Raw genomic sequence first — 16274 nt, 5'->3', positions numbered from 1 at the left:
GCGGCGCCATCTTGAAATTATTCGATTTCAATTTGCAATGGTCGATTATGGCTGTAAACCAAATTTCAAGTTTCTATTTGAACTGCGAGTGGGCTACAAATGGGTTACTTGATTCTCCTTGTATAGATTTTGCCTTAAGGTGGGTTCATATCTCTCCGTTCTTACGTTTCCGTTTGTCCGTTAGCCAATCAGAAGACAGCAAATTTTTAAATCGTACGTCGTCCGTTTACGACGGAAAAGTTGGTTGAAGTTGAACATTTACGTTTCCGTTGTTCCGTTTTTAACAAGAGTGAGGTTATGTTTGGTACGTTAACAGTGTTCGCCTATTCGTTCTTCACGGTAATAATCAGATAGCAACGTGCTCTTACTTTCGTACCATTTTTACATACTGAAAATCACGGAGGGTACAGTACAAAATAAAATTTAGGTTATGGTTATACGTTGCAAATGTACAATGTGGACGGATTGCTATGAACCTTAATAAAATGCATTATCCGTTTGACAGACCAACGCAACGGATGAACGAAGAGCTATGAACCCACCTTGAAGGTCTGCCATTAATTATACACTGAGTGGCAACCGGTACAAGATGCCACCGTTTTACAAAGTGTCAACAGCCTTTTGTAGGGTGAATGAGCGGGTAACTGTATTAGGACAGTGGCGACAACCTATCATAATCCGCCATATTGGAGGTAAAAAATTGTTTGATTGTAGGAGTAGGATCCATATACCTTGTCATGTCAAATTGTGACTCTAGAATAAATGTCAGCTTCATTTCAAGATTCTCATTCAAAATTAATGGTACAGAAATGATCGTTTAAAACTTTGCAGAACAACGCATGGGGAAACCACTGCCTCCCAAAATTAAAAAGATATATAGAAAATGGTATAAGTAAAAAATATGGTGCAACATCCAAAATGTACATATAAAGGTAACCATTAAATTGTGTTTGACATGTCAGTGTGTTCTGTCACTTCTTGTTCCTTGTTGCGTGTTTCTCCTTCTGGGTAAAACTTTAGTCCCTTAAATGGAAGACAAAACACAGAAAACGGAAAACGTAAAACAAAGCAAATACAAGAAGCTAGTAACGTAAAGCCATGAACTGTCAAAACAGTATAATTAATAATTATAGCACGGAGTGTACCGCTTCGTTTTGGAATATTTCTATTGGCCAGTTTGGAATTTAGCTCCAATATGGCCACCGGAACCAACGACCAATCAAAAACGAGCTGCCCTGTTGTCGCCACTGTTTTAAATTGAGTCACTGTAGTGGGTAGGAGGTTAGAACGCCCTCTTGGCTTAGGGAGGAGAAACCTCTCCTAAAGATGGATGAGTTCTAAGGAACCAACAGCATAGGATACGGAAAGATGGGTAATCCAAGAGGAGACTATCGTTAGTTAGGGGTCATTACGGACATCCTCAGCAACGTTGAAAAAGCACTCTTCTTTATTATGAAAGTTCCCGAGAAGAAATGTTCCGGAGTAAAATGCTCACATCCAGATTTCTGGCTGAGCACTATCCCAGGAGTTAAACTACAAAATATAATCAGTGAAAAGAAGGGATATTAAGTATGAGCAATGTTAGGTGGGCAAGGGAAGGAGAGTTTGAACGCAGGATATTTACAAAACAAAGGAGAGCAGAAAAAAGAATGAGGGGTAGCAATTTTCTTCAAAAAGAAATTGGACCAAAACAATACCAGAAAGTGACCGAGTGATAGTGATCAAAATGATGAGGTCAACGGTAGACACCCTTATAATTCAAGCGTATCGACAAATATCAGACGCCGAAGAAGATGTAAAAAAATTTATGATCAAATTGAAAATGTTTACAAGAAACATGGTAAAGATGGGAGATTGGAATAGTGTAGTGGGAAGGGAAAGACAAGAAAAATGGAAGGTGACTTTGGATGAGGCTCTAGTTTCGTGTACTTGATAGAGAATCAAAGTTGGTATATTTTGATATTACATGTTCCTATAGCTGTTGCAACGTAAAGTTAATTACGTGGTTTATTTAACTAACAATAAATTTAGAACAGTCTGAAATGAACTGTTTATTATAACAGTTAAAATATTATTGATCACTCACATTATACACAATTTATAACAGCGCGAACTATTTATTACTTCGGTGTTGAAATTGGAACTGCCTTGAATCATAATTCGATTTGCGTATATAACAAACCCCCCCTTTTTTGATAGCTCTCGAACGCTTCTGAACACCTCCAAGTTTTTCTAGAGTGTTCACGAATAAACACGTGATATTTCTCGGGAAGATTACGTCACATCCGCCTTTGTTTTTTTATCGCCAATGACTAATCTTTCACTGCGCCTTGAGTCTATCGAAATAACAACATGTAATATCACAATACGTCAATTTTAATTCTTTATCAAATGGAACAGTAAGAAAATTGTCATTTCATTTTAAAAAATTGAGCTTCCAGTCTTTGAAATTTCTTAATTTGGATCTCCATAGGGGTGGTCGTACGCAACTTAACGTTTTTTTAAGTACACTAGAAGAAAGCCCTATTCTTTGTCCATGCCCTGTATCAATGGGTTGCCATAACTACAAGTAGTCAATTTTCAAGGTACCGTCTGCATTTTTTTAAAGTTAATAACTTAAAAAAGAACTGAAATTTCACATAAAATTCAAAAATGCAATAAACCAAATAAGAATGCGAGGTACTGTATCTGGGAACCTGTCCATCGTAGAGGCTTGCGGTACAAAAATTTATTACTAAAACGACCACGAGAAAAACCTGGAAAATATTTTTAAGTTTCTGCAATGGCCGCTAGGGGGCGTAACTGCAATCTGGAATTTAAAAAAGTGATTTTTCTGTGAATTCCGCTAACAGAACCTAACAAAAAAATGTCCGGTCTTTGAAGACGACGATAATCTGAACCTTTTTTGTTTGACAATTTTTCCTGTATCTCTAAAAAAGAAGTGGTGGGGGGTATTCAAATGTTTCCGTAAAGAACACCCTGTATCTTCAAAACGACTGAGCCGATTTTAACAAACTCGGGTGAATTGAAAAGGGTTATTCTTCGGCTACAAATTTTGTTAGTTTCACATATCGCCGCTTAGGGGCTTTTTTCGGCATTCCGACAGAAATGGTTAATTTTTTAAAAAAAATTAAATGCGTTGGTTTGATTTTTTTTTCATGAAAAAGTAGCTAAATGATGCCTGAACAAGCTCGCGAAAAACCGCATCTCGATATCTTGTTCCTAAACTAAAATTTACACCAAAGAAAATTTTATACCCTCAAAATTTTATTTTTTTAAGCTAATTTTTCCGGAATTATTTTTATTATATAATTTGTAGCCCTAAGGTGGATCGATTTAAAAAACGAAGCTTTTAACGCCGCCGTAAATGCTCGAAATGCTGGCCATCACGATATAAATATATATATCTCAAGATATCGAGATGCTGTTTTCGCGAACTTGTTTAGGCATCATTTAGCTACTTTTTCATGAAAAAAAAAATCAAACCAATGCATTTAATTTTTGAGAAAATTAACTATTTCTGTCGTATTGTCGAAAAAAGCCCTCAAGCGGTGAAATGTGAAACTAACAAAACTTCAAATAGTATAATATTTGTAGCTGAAGAATAGCTCTTTTGAACTAACCCAAATTTGTTTAAATCGGCTCAGCCGTTTCGAAGATACAGGGTGTTCTTTACGGAAACCTTTGAATACCCCCCACCACTTCATTTTTAGAGATACAGGAAAAATTGTCCAACAAAAATTGTTCAGATTATCGTCAACTTCAAAGACCGGACATTTTTTTGTTAGGTTAATATAGCGGAATTCACAGAAACATCACTTTTTTAGATTCCAGATTGCAGTTACGCCTCCTAGCGGTCATTTCAGAAACTTAAAAATATTTTCCAGGTTTTTCTCGTGGCCGTTTTAGTAGTAAATTTTTTTACCGCAAGCCTCTACGATGGATAGATTCTAAGATACAGTACCTCGCATTCTTAGTTGGCCACCCTGTACATCAATTCTGCCTTTGGAAACGTTTAACTAAAGCTTAAAAAAACACCCTGTATAGGTGTTTCATTGTTTTTTGGGTAATTGAGTATGTAATACACAACTAAAATCAATTATTATCATCCCCTTTACCCTTATGTCTATCTACTGATCTTTATTTGGGCCACCCTGTATATTTTGGTATTAAATATCATATTTACTATCCCATCCCTGCCTTAAGAAGCTGGAAATTCCAAGGGATCTAGTCACACTAAAGGGACTTTGCACAGCTCTGGAAACTTACATTTAAGTGTTCTTGAGTCCTTTGCTTCATATCATCATTACCAGGTTTTAACCTTTCATAAATTACATTATCCGCCCCTTTACAATATAATCGTATATGCCCGTCCCTTCTCAAAATGACGGACATACGTTTGCGTACGTTATTAAAGTCCAATATACACAGGAGCTCGTACACTTCCGTTTGGCCGATGGCCTCGATTGTAATACTGTTCGGCGTTCTCTCCTTAAAAACGAAGCCAAAATTCCTCGCCGCGGATACCAGGGCGGCCTCGTCGGGCGACTGGGCCTGATATTCGAGATGTCCGTCTCGATCATCGGACATGACCGTGTGGCATAAGGCCAAAAGACGAAAAAAGTCGTGACACTCGACGTCGTTTTTTTGTACGGCTTCCAATAATGTCTTGTCGTAAAATTTAAATTCGGGTTCGTAGTTTGGATTAAAAGAAAAATCTAAAGAATCCAAATGGTCGCTGATTTCGATAACTTCGCCGGTTTGCTTATCCACGACGTCGCCGTACGATCGTCCAGCGATCGAGCATTTGTTAAAGGTCATTATATTTTGGGTGAGTGTTCCGGTTTTGTCAGAAAATATGTACTCGACTTGACCTTCAAAAAAAATGTAAGAATGAAGACCGTCGACTCGTCAATGCTTACCCAGTTCCTCGTTAAGTGTGGTGGTGCGAGACTTAGCGGATGTCCCGTTCTTATCATAATGCATCTGTTCGTCCCAATTAATGAGAAAGCTTTGTGCAAAACGTATAACTTCAACAGACACGTAAAGTGATATTGGCACCACCGTATTTAGCACAATGGCATATGAAAAGAACACAAGTAGAGCAGTAATGGTGGCGCCACCTAAAGGTTCCGAAGGCACGAGCGTGTCCCATGGTAGGAATGTTTGAAAGTATTGTCCCACCAAGGACTCCCAAATACCGCATGCCACCATACAGAAAAGGCACACAGATAATAAAAAAAATACTATCTGAAAAAACAAATGGCGTATTACGGGACAAATTGTTTAAATTAAATCAAAGACATTCAATACTAACCAAAAAGTTGCTAACTATTATAGAATTGTGAAACCACCAAAAGAAAACAGTACCAATGAAATTACAGATTTTGACAGTGTTGCCATTTTCATTCACATTAGTATTCTCGCAGGAGATTTTTTTTTAAGTTTAAGTATTAATTTGATGTAGCATAGCTGGTTTCATAATTTGCAAAGAGTGATCATGTATCGGTATAGCATTGAATCCTTTTATATTTAGCACTCATCGAGAGGCGACCTGCAAATCCGCAAAATATACAGAAGCTTTTAAATGTCTTTTCTGTCTTTCTGCACTTTCATTTTGTAGTTGCCAGAATTATCCCCCTATGGTCCCCCTGGTTAATATGTTTAATATAAATATTTAACCAGTGTCTTTCCTTAATTCCTTTCAAAGCAATCATATGGAAATTGATTAATCTCAATATCACAAATACACAGTGTCCATTTTTCGAATGCCACTATGGGGATCTCGATTACCTTAAGAGATAAAAAGTTGGTTAAATGGGAGCAAAGTTGCGAATTTCCCTGCTGAATAACCATCTGAAAAGAAATTGAAAATATCATCAATAGTTCTGAAAATATCGCAAAAAAACGAAACTTTCTGATTTTCGTTTTTAATTTTTTCATGATGAACTAGTCGTACTAGACATTTCTAATTAACACATTATTCGAACACTTTTCAATGGAGATTTCGAATGTGACATCTCGTTTTAAATAACTTTTAAGATGACAGAGAAACACGTGGCAACTTTAGTTTTTCTTATGAGCGCCATTTTTAATTTTTAGATTTTAAGATGACGTCTTTTTTTCTCTTTACAACGATATATCACACATGGTGGTTCAGTAACACATTTTTCCTAAAATACCATTTTTTATTTTTTGGGAAGAGTGCTTTGGAAAAACAAAACGTTCTTTTATTGTGAACAAAAGTTTTGACAGTTTGATGCATATGTCCGGTTGCAGCGGTGGCATCAGGGAACTAGATGTGTTGAGAAAATTCGATTTTCATATGAACAGAATTGAACATTCGTTTTGCAAGAAAATTATAATTCAAATTAGAACAAAATACATAAGAATAAATAATATTTTAGCAATAAAACTAGCACAAACTTAAAAAAGACGCTTGAAATAAGTCAACATTTTGTTCACAACAAAAGAACGTTTTGTTTTTGCATAGCATTCTTCGCATAAAATGAAAATGGTATTTTTAGAAAAAATGTGATACTGAACCACCATGTGTGATATATCGTTGTAAAGAGAAAAAAAGACCTAATCTCAAAATGTCAAAATCCAAAACGGCGCCCATAAAAAAAAAACTAAAGTTGCCACGTGTTTCACTGTTATCTTGAAAGTTATTAAAAACGGGATGTCATATTCGAAATCTCCATTAAAAAGTGTCTCAATAATGTGTTAATTAGAAATGTCTAGTACAATTAGTTTACTATGAAAAAGTTAAAAATGAAAATCAGAAATTTTCGATTTTTTGCCATATTTTCAAAACTATTGAAGATATTATAAATTTCTTTTTAAATTATTATTCTGCACGAAAATTCGCAGCTTTGCCCTAATTTAACCAAGTTTCTATCTCTTAAGATAACCGAGATCCCCATAGTGGCACTCGAAAAATGGACACCGTGTATACAGTTCACACTCAACCAGCTCTGGCAAGGGCTTTGTTCTGGAGCGTATATTCAGTTCAAAAATATCCTACTTGTTCTAATTGGAATGCACCATGTTTTAGGAAATGATTCTTTAAACAAGAAAAACTAAAGTACGTTTTTCCTTAGTTTGCGCGCACTGCGATAATCTACGCCAAAAAATGTATAACCCAAAAATGCCATCCGGTTTACCAAGAAAAAGTTAGCAGCTTATTTGTAACCCTATTTTTTTTTAACGAGAAAGAGAACTTTTACGATTAAATAAAAATAGATACTCATCTGCTGAAAATAAAGTAATAGCCTTGTATAATGCCACTGCCTTCTACATATACCTTTAAATTACTTATTTATCTTCATAAAAACTGACACAAATTTAACAAAGTACGTAAACGTACAAACGCATGGAGAAATACAGGGTTCTGCAACAGTGCGTCGGTCTTCCCTACCTCATTCCTGGTAAAAAATATCAATCTTTTGTGCAAATGTCAACTATAGATGTTTGCGCATCTGCAGAATTTATTCTTGAATGTACAATGTGTCCCAATTTTCGGTGTCAATATACAGCTGATTTTTTAAATGGGGCACCCTGTATATTTTTAGCTGATTTGATGTCATTTTTTAATCTGCATGGAAACCTATTCCCCATTTTGTTTTTTGTCGATGTTGCCAGATTAATTTTATTTCTGATTAATTCCCTGTAAGGCAGTCCCACTTTGATAAATCTGGTATTCTTTGGTTTTTTATTATCACGGCCTACTCCTGTTTATAAACATGTAATTAATTAATGTGTAATTGTGTGTGTGGAAAATATTGAACAATCTAAAAACTACGCGGTTTAGCCACAGGACACGCTATAAAATTGAAGAGCACAGAAAAGGCTATCAAATAGAGAAATAAAATAGTCGTAGATACATCTGAAAAAAAATAGTTGTGATCGTTGAAATTTGGAAACTTTACTATTTTTTGTGAACACCCTGTATTACTAAATCCAATTTTCTCATTCTACGAGTAAAAATAAGAGGAGGGAATATAACAGTGGTAGGAAATAGTATAGCACGCGAGGGAAGTCATCATCATAATACTTTCCTTTGTGCTGGTCAGTTATGTCGACTTAACTTATCATAAAACAAAAGAGACAATGTCAGTTTTGTTTTATTACATCACTGCCAATAATGACGCGTTTCCCCCCACTCTTATAAACTTCCTTTTTGTCCATTTCCGTCTCGTCCCCTTTTAATGCAAGGTTCTCTCCTTTTATTTTTTACTCGTAGCTCGATACCAAAGTGTTGCCTCTTATTCAGATTAAAATATTCTTCAAAGACACTGTTGCAGGACCCTGTATATGTCAAAAATGGCCTACTCTAAAAACGCTCGATATTCTAAACATAAGCAAAATGTACTGGCAACTCTGGTCCATGAAAACAAAAGCCAACAAACTGACTTCAACCTAAGGGCTGTGTCAGTTACGCTACATAAAACAACTAACCACAACAAAGGTGATAAAAACAGTGTACTATGATGCTTCCATTCCATCTTAAGTTATGGCATTACCTTATGGGGAGGTTCGACATACTCCAACAGGGTCCTAAGAATCCAAAGTCGCAGGTGCTCACCATAGAGACCATTGCAAATCACTATTTACAGTCAACAACATACTGTCCACGCTGTATACATCTATGAATGTTTTGTATATATTAAACAAAACCTTACACACCTTACAAGACACAAGGACCAGCATAACTACAATATAAGAAACAACCACTGGCTAGTGAACAACATATATAGACTATCAACCACTCAGACGAACTAAAATACATTGGTATTGTGTTGTACAATAAACTACCAAGAGAAGTAACAACGCCACCTATCCACGGATTTAAGCGTACAATTAAACATTAAATAAATAAATTTTGGATGGATTTTCTGTTGCTTTGTTCTTTGTTAATTTAGTTCGTGTATTTGTGTGGGCTATGCCGGGGTTTTTGTCCCGAAGAAGGTTTCCCAGACATCGCCTAGTATATGGCGAATATATTTTATATGTTCTCATCTTTTCTTACACACAAAATTATGAGTGTTTATTCAATTTCTTTTCGCATTTGTATATAAAAAACACCTACCCACAATGCAGTACAGTCTGTATGGCTGCCTACAACACGTATTCACTTTCATTGATTGCATGATGCTATGTAATTACTTAGTAATGACGATGACGTGCGCGCAAACTAAGGAAAGTCCCACTATAGCATAGAATTTTTTCAAATCAATACCAGACTTTTATTTCTTTTACATTAGTGGGCCACCGATAATTTTAATTACAAAAAATTAGGTTTTTAATTAACAATAAATCTTGTTAAATCAATTAATTGGGGTAGATTTGGGCTGTTTCCAATAAAAATCGTAATTCTTAAAAAAGTCAAAATAATCAGATTAATAGGACTGCAAATCGCCCCTCGTCGTCCAATAAACTTACCCCTATAATTAAGAAATTAAGTAGTCTATCTATACTAGTGCGTTTAAATTTGGTCTTGCCGCTATTTTGCATCAATTTTGTGTCTTTGCCAGCAAAGACCACAACACCGTAGCACCAATGCGTGTTGCGTAAAACACACCCTCGTAGCAGAATCTTATCGTTATCAAGCGGATATTGTTTATTCTTCCACATTAATTGTCCCTCGAATTTATTTAGCAAATTATTAGGCATCTCGCAAATTATTTCTCCGTCAAATTCGCTTATTAGTGCGTCGTCTTGACCCATTTCCGCCGTTTCCGGCAGACACTGTCGACATTTCAGGTTGGTTTCACTGTAACAAACGAATGAAGCGACGCGCGAAGATTGCAAGTAACGCACTTACCCGTCCAACTCTGCCGTTTCGATGTAACACAGTCCGTTTGGTTCGCTAGTAGTAAGTAACAAGATATCTGCGGCGACGAATTGATCGTTATCCATTCGAATGACGTCTCCGACTTGGACGGCGGACCATCTCTCCTGTATAAGCCTGCCGTTTCGTACGGCTTGCGATTTACGATTATTGACATGCGAGTCGGACATGTGACGTTGCTAAAATTGCGCTGAGGAATTGCGGGTAAACGCAAATGGGGTAACTTACAAAATCATCGTAGGCGTCTTTAATGGCAGTGAGACCCAACACACCGATTAAGGGTAGAGCTGTGGTAACCGGTGTCAGACTGCTTATAGCTGGGATCATTTGTAATACGAGAAGGCACAGGAAATAGAAGTTTGCCAAACGTTGAAATTGTTCAAACAGATTTAGAGGCAGGAACGTTAATATGGTGTACTTCGAAGTCTTAATGTAATTGTTCTGAAAAACAATTTGTATACTTGTCGATAAAATTACAATCGCACGTTAGAAAATATTGCCAACTGAAATCATTTAAATCAGAAAAACTTTTGGAATGTTTACTCAACTGACAACCACGCATATTAATAATAATAATAATATCTTTATTCCTGTTTACGCGCGATTCAATTTTTTACATAAAAACTTGGATATCGACGAAGCCCTTGGAGCAAAGGGTCAACGACGTAGAATCCGAAAATCTAGAAAAAATAGGGGATCCCTATTTAAAATAACAAAGTTGATGGCTACTTCCGGTATTTCCGGAAGTGGCACCATCTTGAAAATATTTTAGTTCAATTCATCATGTACCAAGACCCTTTTTAATGTGTTTTTGTTAATGTTAGTGACTATGTCTATGTCAATGTATATTGATCACAGGCAATAAACATATTATTATTATTATTATTATTAAAGAACTTATCAGTTTATTTTCATTTTCAAAGGTTTTCCATATCTTTCTAACTGACCCTCGTCAAGAATGACTCTGTATAGATTTAATAATTATCACTTTATTATTAGCTGTTAAAATGGATATTGAAGAAGTAGATACAAATCAATTTATACATTTAAAAAATTGTAGTAGTATCCGTGCCTGGAATGTATTTATAAGACATTCTAACACACATAAACCCTTAACAACGTGCCATTTAATTCTAATCCTAATGAAATATATTATCGGAAAAAATAAAAAAGTGGTTACAATATAATATTTAATTATCTCGACTTAGTAAGCATAAGAATAAATACTAATTTGTTAACTAATTTTTAATATAATTATTTTGTTTTTTTTTTCCTTATTAAAAATACATAATTAATTTAAGAAACAGCTTAATAGTTTTCTCATAAAACTAATTTTAATTTTTTTATATATTTATTTTATTTTTTTTATTTTTTTTTCCTTTTCTCTTTTACTATTTCTATTAGATTAAATTATATAGCCTAAATATTTCCTATTAATTATGGCCTGGCTGATAAGTCTAGACTTGGACAGACCTTTACATGGAAACATTTCTTTTATTAATAAACCATTCAACCATTATTATTATTATTATTACTAATGACAAGTTTCAATTTAATGTTCCCTACTATAACAAAACAAAATATTTACAACCTTAGAAACGTAATTTTTAGCTTTCTAGCTTGAGCTATTGCGATCACCGTTTTTTTGAACATATCAAAACTTCAAAAAAATGACGTTTATTTTTGCAACTTTTAAAGAACAAAATATTATGCCGTCTGTATGTCGTTGGTCTAGTGCACAAAGGTGCTAAGTGAAAAATAGGCAATTTGCATACTTACAAAAATAAATAAAACGTAATATCAATTAAAATAAGTTTTGTTTTTGAACGAATTATTTTTTTTTTTTTTTGTAAACTGTACACAACTGTTTGATGATACAATTGAAAAAATTTGAATAAACTCTTAACTTATCTTCATTACCTAATATATTTAACTCATGTTGCAAAAAATATCACTTAACACCTGTGTGCGCTAGACCAACGATGTATGATATTATTATTATTTTTAAAACGTTATGCTAGCACTACTACAAACAATGCAACAATGGTTCAAACCGAATCTAAATTTTTATTTCAGAACACATTACTATTTAAGTATTTACAAATCCGACATCCTGCCCCACTTTAACCGTATATCCGTATATTTAGATAGCGTGTAACGCGTTTATTATAATAGAGAGAAAAAAACTTTAAATTTTCGCCAGAAAATGTAAAGGTAAAAAACCAATGAATATCGCAAACTTAGTAAAAATGCAAATTTGGTAAATTTTTAATGGAACGCCCTGTATATTTTTCAAAAATTGAATAATTTTTTCTCCCCGATTGTAAAAATATATAATATGATATTTGCATTATCCGTTTTTGACATATTTGCATTTATAGTATATTATCAAATTCTCTTACCGAATCGCAGATACCATAACAAAACAAATGACTATTATTATTTATTTATTAATTAATATATCATCATGAAAAAGATGTTTATTCAGTGAAGTGTCTTTAAATCTTCCATATTGTGACTTCTTTCTTTGTAAACTTCATTTTTTAGATAACCCTATAAAAAAAGATTCCAAAGCACTCGTTAAAACGATTATTAAAAAAAAAATTACGCGGATAGTTATGGGACGACGCTCCGTCCTGATGTCACATAATCATATCGTATGGGTCGCACTGCCTAGGTACAGGTCGCATCAACAGCGATCTTTTAGTGCAGAATAAAACTGAATGGTCCTCGAGATCTTCACACGTCTATAATTTTTACAACACATCTTAAGGAGTTGATTTGTCCCACCAGATCAGCATAGCTTGTGAAACAAACGTTTTGATTCGGCATTAGTTTTATTTTTATTCGAGGTGCCCACATACAAAATTTCATTTCTGTGTCTTAACAAATAAAAAATTGCATTGCGCAAATACATAAATTGGATTGCGCATGCGCAATTTTTTTTTCATCTATACAGTGTGTCCCAGATCGCGTGGAATTGCATGGGTAACTTTGTTATCATTAAAGATAGAGAATTAGTTAAATGGGCAATGTTTTTGCAGTTTTGGATACTTATTTAAAATTCCCTCCCTCTGATGTAATTATTTTCATTGTTTTGTTGGGTCGAATAGATTTTGTTTTGTTTTTTTTTAATTCATCACAGCCTACTTGATTAAAATATAAAAACCGTTGATAGAACTGGTATCTTATTTTCAATCTTATGTTATGATGGCTCGTTGAAAAGAGAATTAAAAAATCTATCAAGTAATCTAAAAATCCAATATGGCGCCCATTTAACTTTAGGAAGTTGGTAAATGTTCCTCAAAAGTAGCCATCTTGAATTTTTTTGACATCAATTCTAAATTAAGCGTATCAAAGACAGTCACTTTTATATAAAACTTTTTTTTATATCTCTTATACTTTCGATGATATAAGACATTCAAGGAAATGACCAATTTTTTTGAATTTACGTCGAACCTATGCGACATTTTTAATTTTCACAAGGAAATTTTAAATAAGCATCCAATACTGCAAAACATTACCCATTTAACCAATTCTCTATCTTTAATAATAACAAAGTTACCCATGCAATCCCACGCGATCTGGGACACACTGTATAGTTGCTTGAGGTGTAAGGAGTATTTACCAACACAGAAATCTGGTCATTCTTATGTTGTTTGCAACAAGAATTATAAAAGAAAGCCATTCCTGGAAGGTTTGGGCCGTTTTTGGGCTGTAACATTTTGGCTTAATAGTCTACGTAGCTAAAAAACAATAGCGGCCTTTCTGAGATCCTTAGGAACATCAATTTTCAAAGCGATCAGACGTTTCTAAACAAAGTTATCGTGCACACTGGCAGCAATACAAAATTATAGACAATTTATTAAATAAAGTTACCTAGAAAATATAAAGGAGTATTTTTCCGTTTTGTTTTTTATAATCATAGTTAAATAAAGCAAAAAATTTGTATTTTTTTTATACCATTTTTGTTAATGTCTATGTGTACTTCATGAATATGATCCGGTATTTAAATACTATTTGAAATAAATCTTATTTCATTGATTGAAAAACTGTCATGGTTTGACAGTTTGAAAGCACTGTCAGTTGTTGGCATGATCTATTGCAGCGGTTCTCAACCTTTTTGAGTAATGTACCACAACATCCTTTCTATAATATTGCTCCCGTATTTAGTTTTTTCAATCTTTATTTATTTTTTGGAGTTTCCTTTTTTTGTTTGATTTATTTTAGATGAAGTTATTTCTGTTTTGGATTTTAAGTCTGTTTTGTGTACCACTGCAAATAATGATATGTACCCACAGGTTGAGAACCGATGATCTATTCATTTGTTATATGTATTGTTATTGTTGTTATTAATAAGCCCAAATGTGAACTACAGCCCTTCGACGTGAGCAAATATTACACAGAGGACGCTTGATATTTAGCTTTAGTGATTGAGTGACTTTAATTAATAATTTTTTTCTTAAAAACAAAAACCGTATGTAGGTAGCTGTGGAAAGTAGAAGCCGGTGCCATCCACGGACAACTTGATGCAACTATGAATAAGTACAATTGTTTCTTACACTTTCAAGAAAATCACGTGGTAAAAAATACATGGTGCCAAGTGCCAATATAGAGATTTTATGAAGATATCCGTTTTTTGGGAACCTGTGTATGAACATTACGAAGTAAAATGTCTATTGACTGAAAAATGTCTACATATTCATTTGTACATACATTAATGTGTATGTAATTGACAATTGCCAAGGAAACACAAAACCTAAGTAAGTCCAAACACGCTATACAGGTATTTCCACAAGTGGTTTTGTCCTTGATTTACATATAAAAATAAATAAGCGCGTTTTCGATGTTGAAATTTGACCATTGTTATTTTTAATAGTTTATAAATTTAATTTGTAACAAAATGTAGAAAGACTACAAATGAGTCATTCAACAAAATTAAACTGACCAAGTTCTAAATTAGGATCAAGGATTTCGTAACAATGTATAATTTTTCACCAATAGCATATTATTGGCTTTAAATTGATTTTAATAGGCAGGTTCAAACATTTGAACTTCCAAGCGGGCAATAAAATAAAAAAAAGGATCTAAGTACACGTTGGCAATATCTAAACGAATAATCCTTACTTACTGCATAACGAAACTGAGCATTGAATGCTCTATCATTCGCGTGTATTCTTCTTTGATTATCTGAAAGAAAAGAAAACCGTTAAAAATGGATGCTTATTAAGAAGAAGCTTACCGAATGATACATGACTTCTGCGTGTGTCTTTGGATGTATGTGGAGAGTCGGGTTTGTCAGGAACTGTGGTGTGATATTTACGTTGATTTTTCCAAATTACAATTTTACTAAATACGTTCAGCAGAGACTGCGGCAATGTAATTGTTGGCCTACGTCGGGATTCGTTACTAACTACACTAGATTTAGATCTATTAATTTCATCATTATCACTATCGCTAGTCGCTAATGTACTTTTTTGTTTGCACTTTTTGCGTGTGTGCTTCTTTTGTTTCTTATTTGAGCCCTGCTCGCAATCGTCATATACCTCAAACACTTCCAGCTCGTACTCCATTTGCTAGTTTGTAATTTCATAAGTTCGTATGGAGGTTTAGGGAGACATGGTACAAATAAGCGCGGAGTCCTCTCTATCATGTAGTATGCGAGTAGAGTACAACACCTAAATACATAAGTTATTGAAGACACACTAAAAAGGTCGTTTTAATACCATAAAAAATCACAGTACAGACACTAATTATTAATTTCGGCTTATAAAAAACTTCTAATATTAAGAACGGCATTGTCACTACTGGAATGAAATTCCAAATTTCTCATTTTGCAAATTAGAAAATACAATAAAGAACCACGCCGGTTATGCAGATCGCTCTTTAATGCATTTCGTTACGGTTTCCGGCAGATGGCTCCCGTTTCAACAACCGAATCCGTACGCAAATTTACAAAACATACCCAAAATTTAAACGGAGCATCGTTTCTTAAGAACGAAGGCCAAGTGCCAATTAAAAAACCGTGTGATTTTCTAAGTAAAAAAACGCAAATTACTATTCCTTTTAGCTTTGACAATGGGAAATGAAGAATGAGATCAATAAAAAACAAATTAAATAAAATCGGAGCCAATCCCTTAATCGATTTGAAAAACAAAGAAAAGAGGCCGCAAAGGTGATTAAGGACAATATAAAACACGCCCTCCCGGTCCTAATCTTAATCACAGAGCAAATTCGCATTGTAATATCGTTACGTATTCGTATTCGTGTAAAATTGCCACGAGCTCGTATGTCAATAAGTAACATTATTACCGTCACAATGAATATTTAATAAACGAAATTGTTCGTGCACAATTTATACCTACATTAAAAAAAAATGGTGTCACGTAAAGTTGAAACACCCACCTTAACGTATTGCATT

General features: G+C 34.2%; 1 protein-coding gene across 6 annotated transcripts in view; it reads right to left on the bottom strand.

The window, feature by feature from the left end:
- LOC116166689 (probable phospholipid-transporting ATPase IM) overlaps nt 1–16274 on the bottom strand; it is a 55864-nt gene that overhangs the window by 11562 nt on the left and 28028 nt on the right. For 4 of the 6 annotated variants that reach the window (XM_031481740.1, XM_031481744.1, XM_031481741.1 and 1 more), the window contains 7 exons: nt 15096–15531; nt 14985–15043; nt 10082–10294; nt 9827–10032; nt 9445–9775; nt 4923–5250; nt 4270–4874 (listed from right to left, as the gene is read on the bottom strand). In XM_031481740.1, the coding sequence (XP_031337600.1) occupies nt 4270–4874; nt 4923–5250; nt 9445–9775; nt 9827–10032; nt 10082–10294; nt 14985–15043; nt 15096–15426 (2073 nt within the window). In that variant the 5' untranslated portion in view covers nt 15427–15531. Of the gene's footprint in view, nt 1–4269; nt 4875–4922; nt 5251–9444; nt 9776–9826; nt 10033–10081; nt 10295–14984; nt 15044–15095; nt 15532–15579; nt 15739–16274 lie in introns of those variants that run through there. The other 2 variants (XM_031481742.1, XM_031481745.1) reach the window with 2 other exon arrangements.

This window comes from Photinus pyralis, unplaced genomic scaffold (genome assembly GCF_008802855.1).
Source record: "Photinus pyralis isolate 1611_PpyrPB1 unplaced genomic scaffold, Ppyr1.3 Ppyr1.4_LG3b, whole genome shotgun sequence".
Taxonomy (NCBI): domain Eukaryota; kingdom Metazoa; phylum Arthropoda; class Insecta; order Coleoptera; family Lampyridae; genus Photinus; species Photinus pyralis.
The sequence above is the reverse complement of the archived record's forward strand: the minus strand, read 5'-3'. Positions and strand labels throughout refer to the sequence as shown.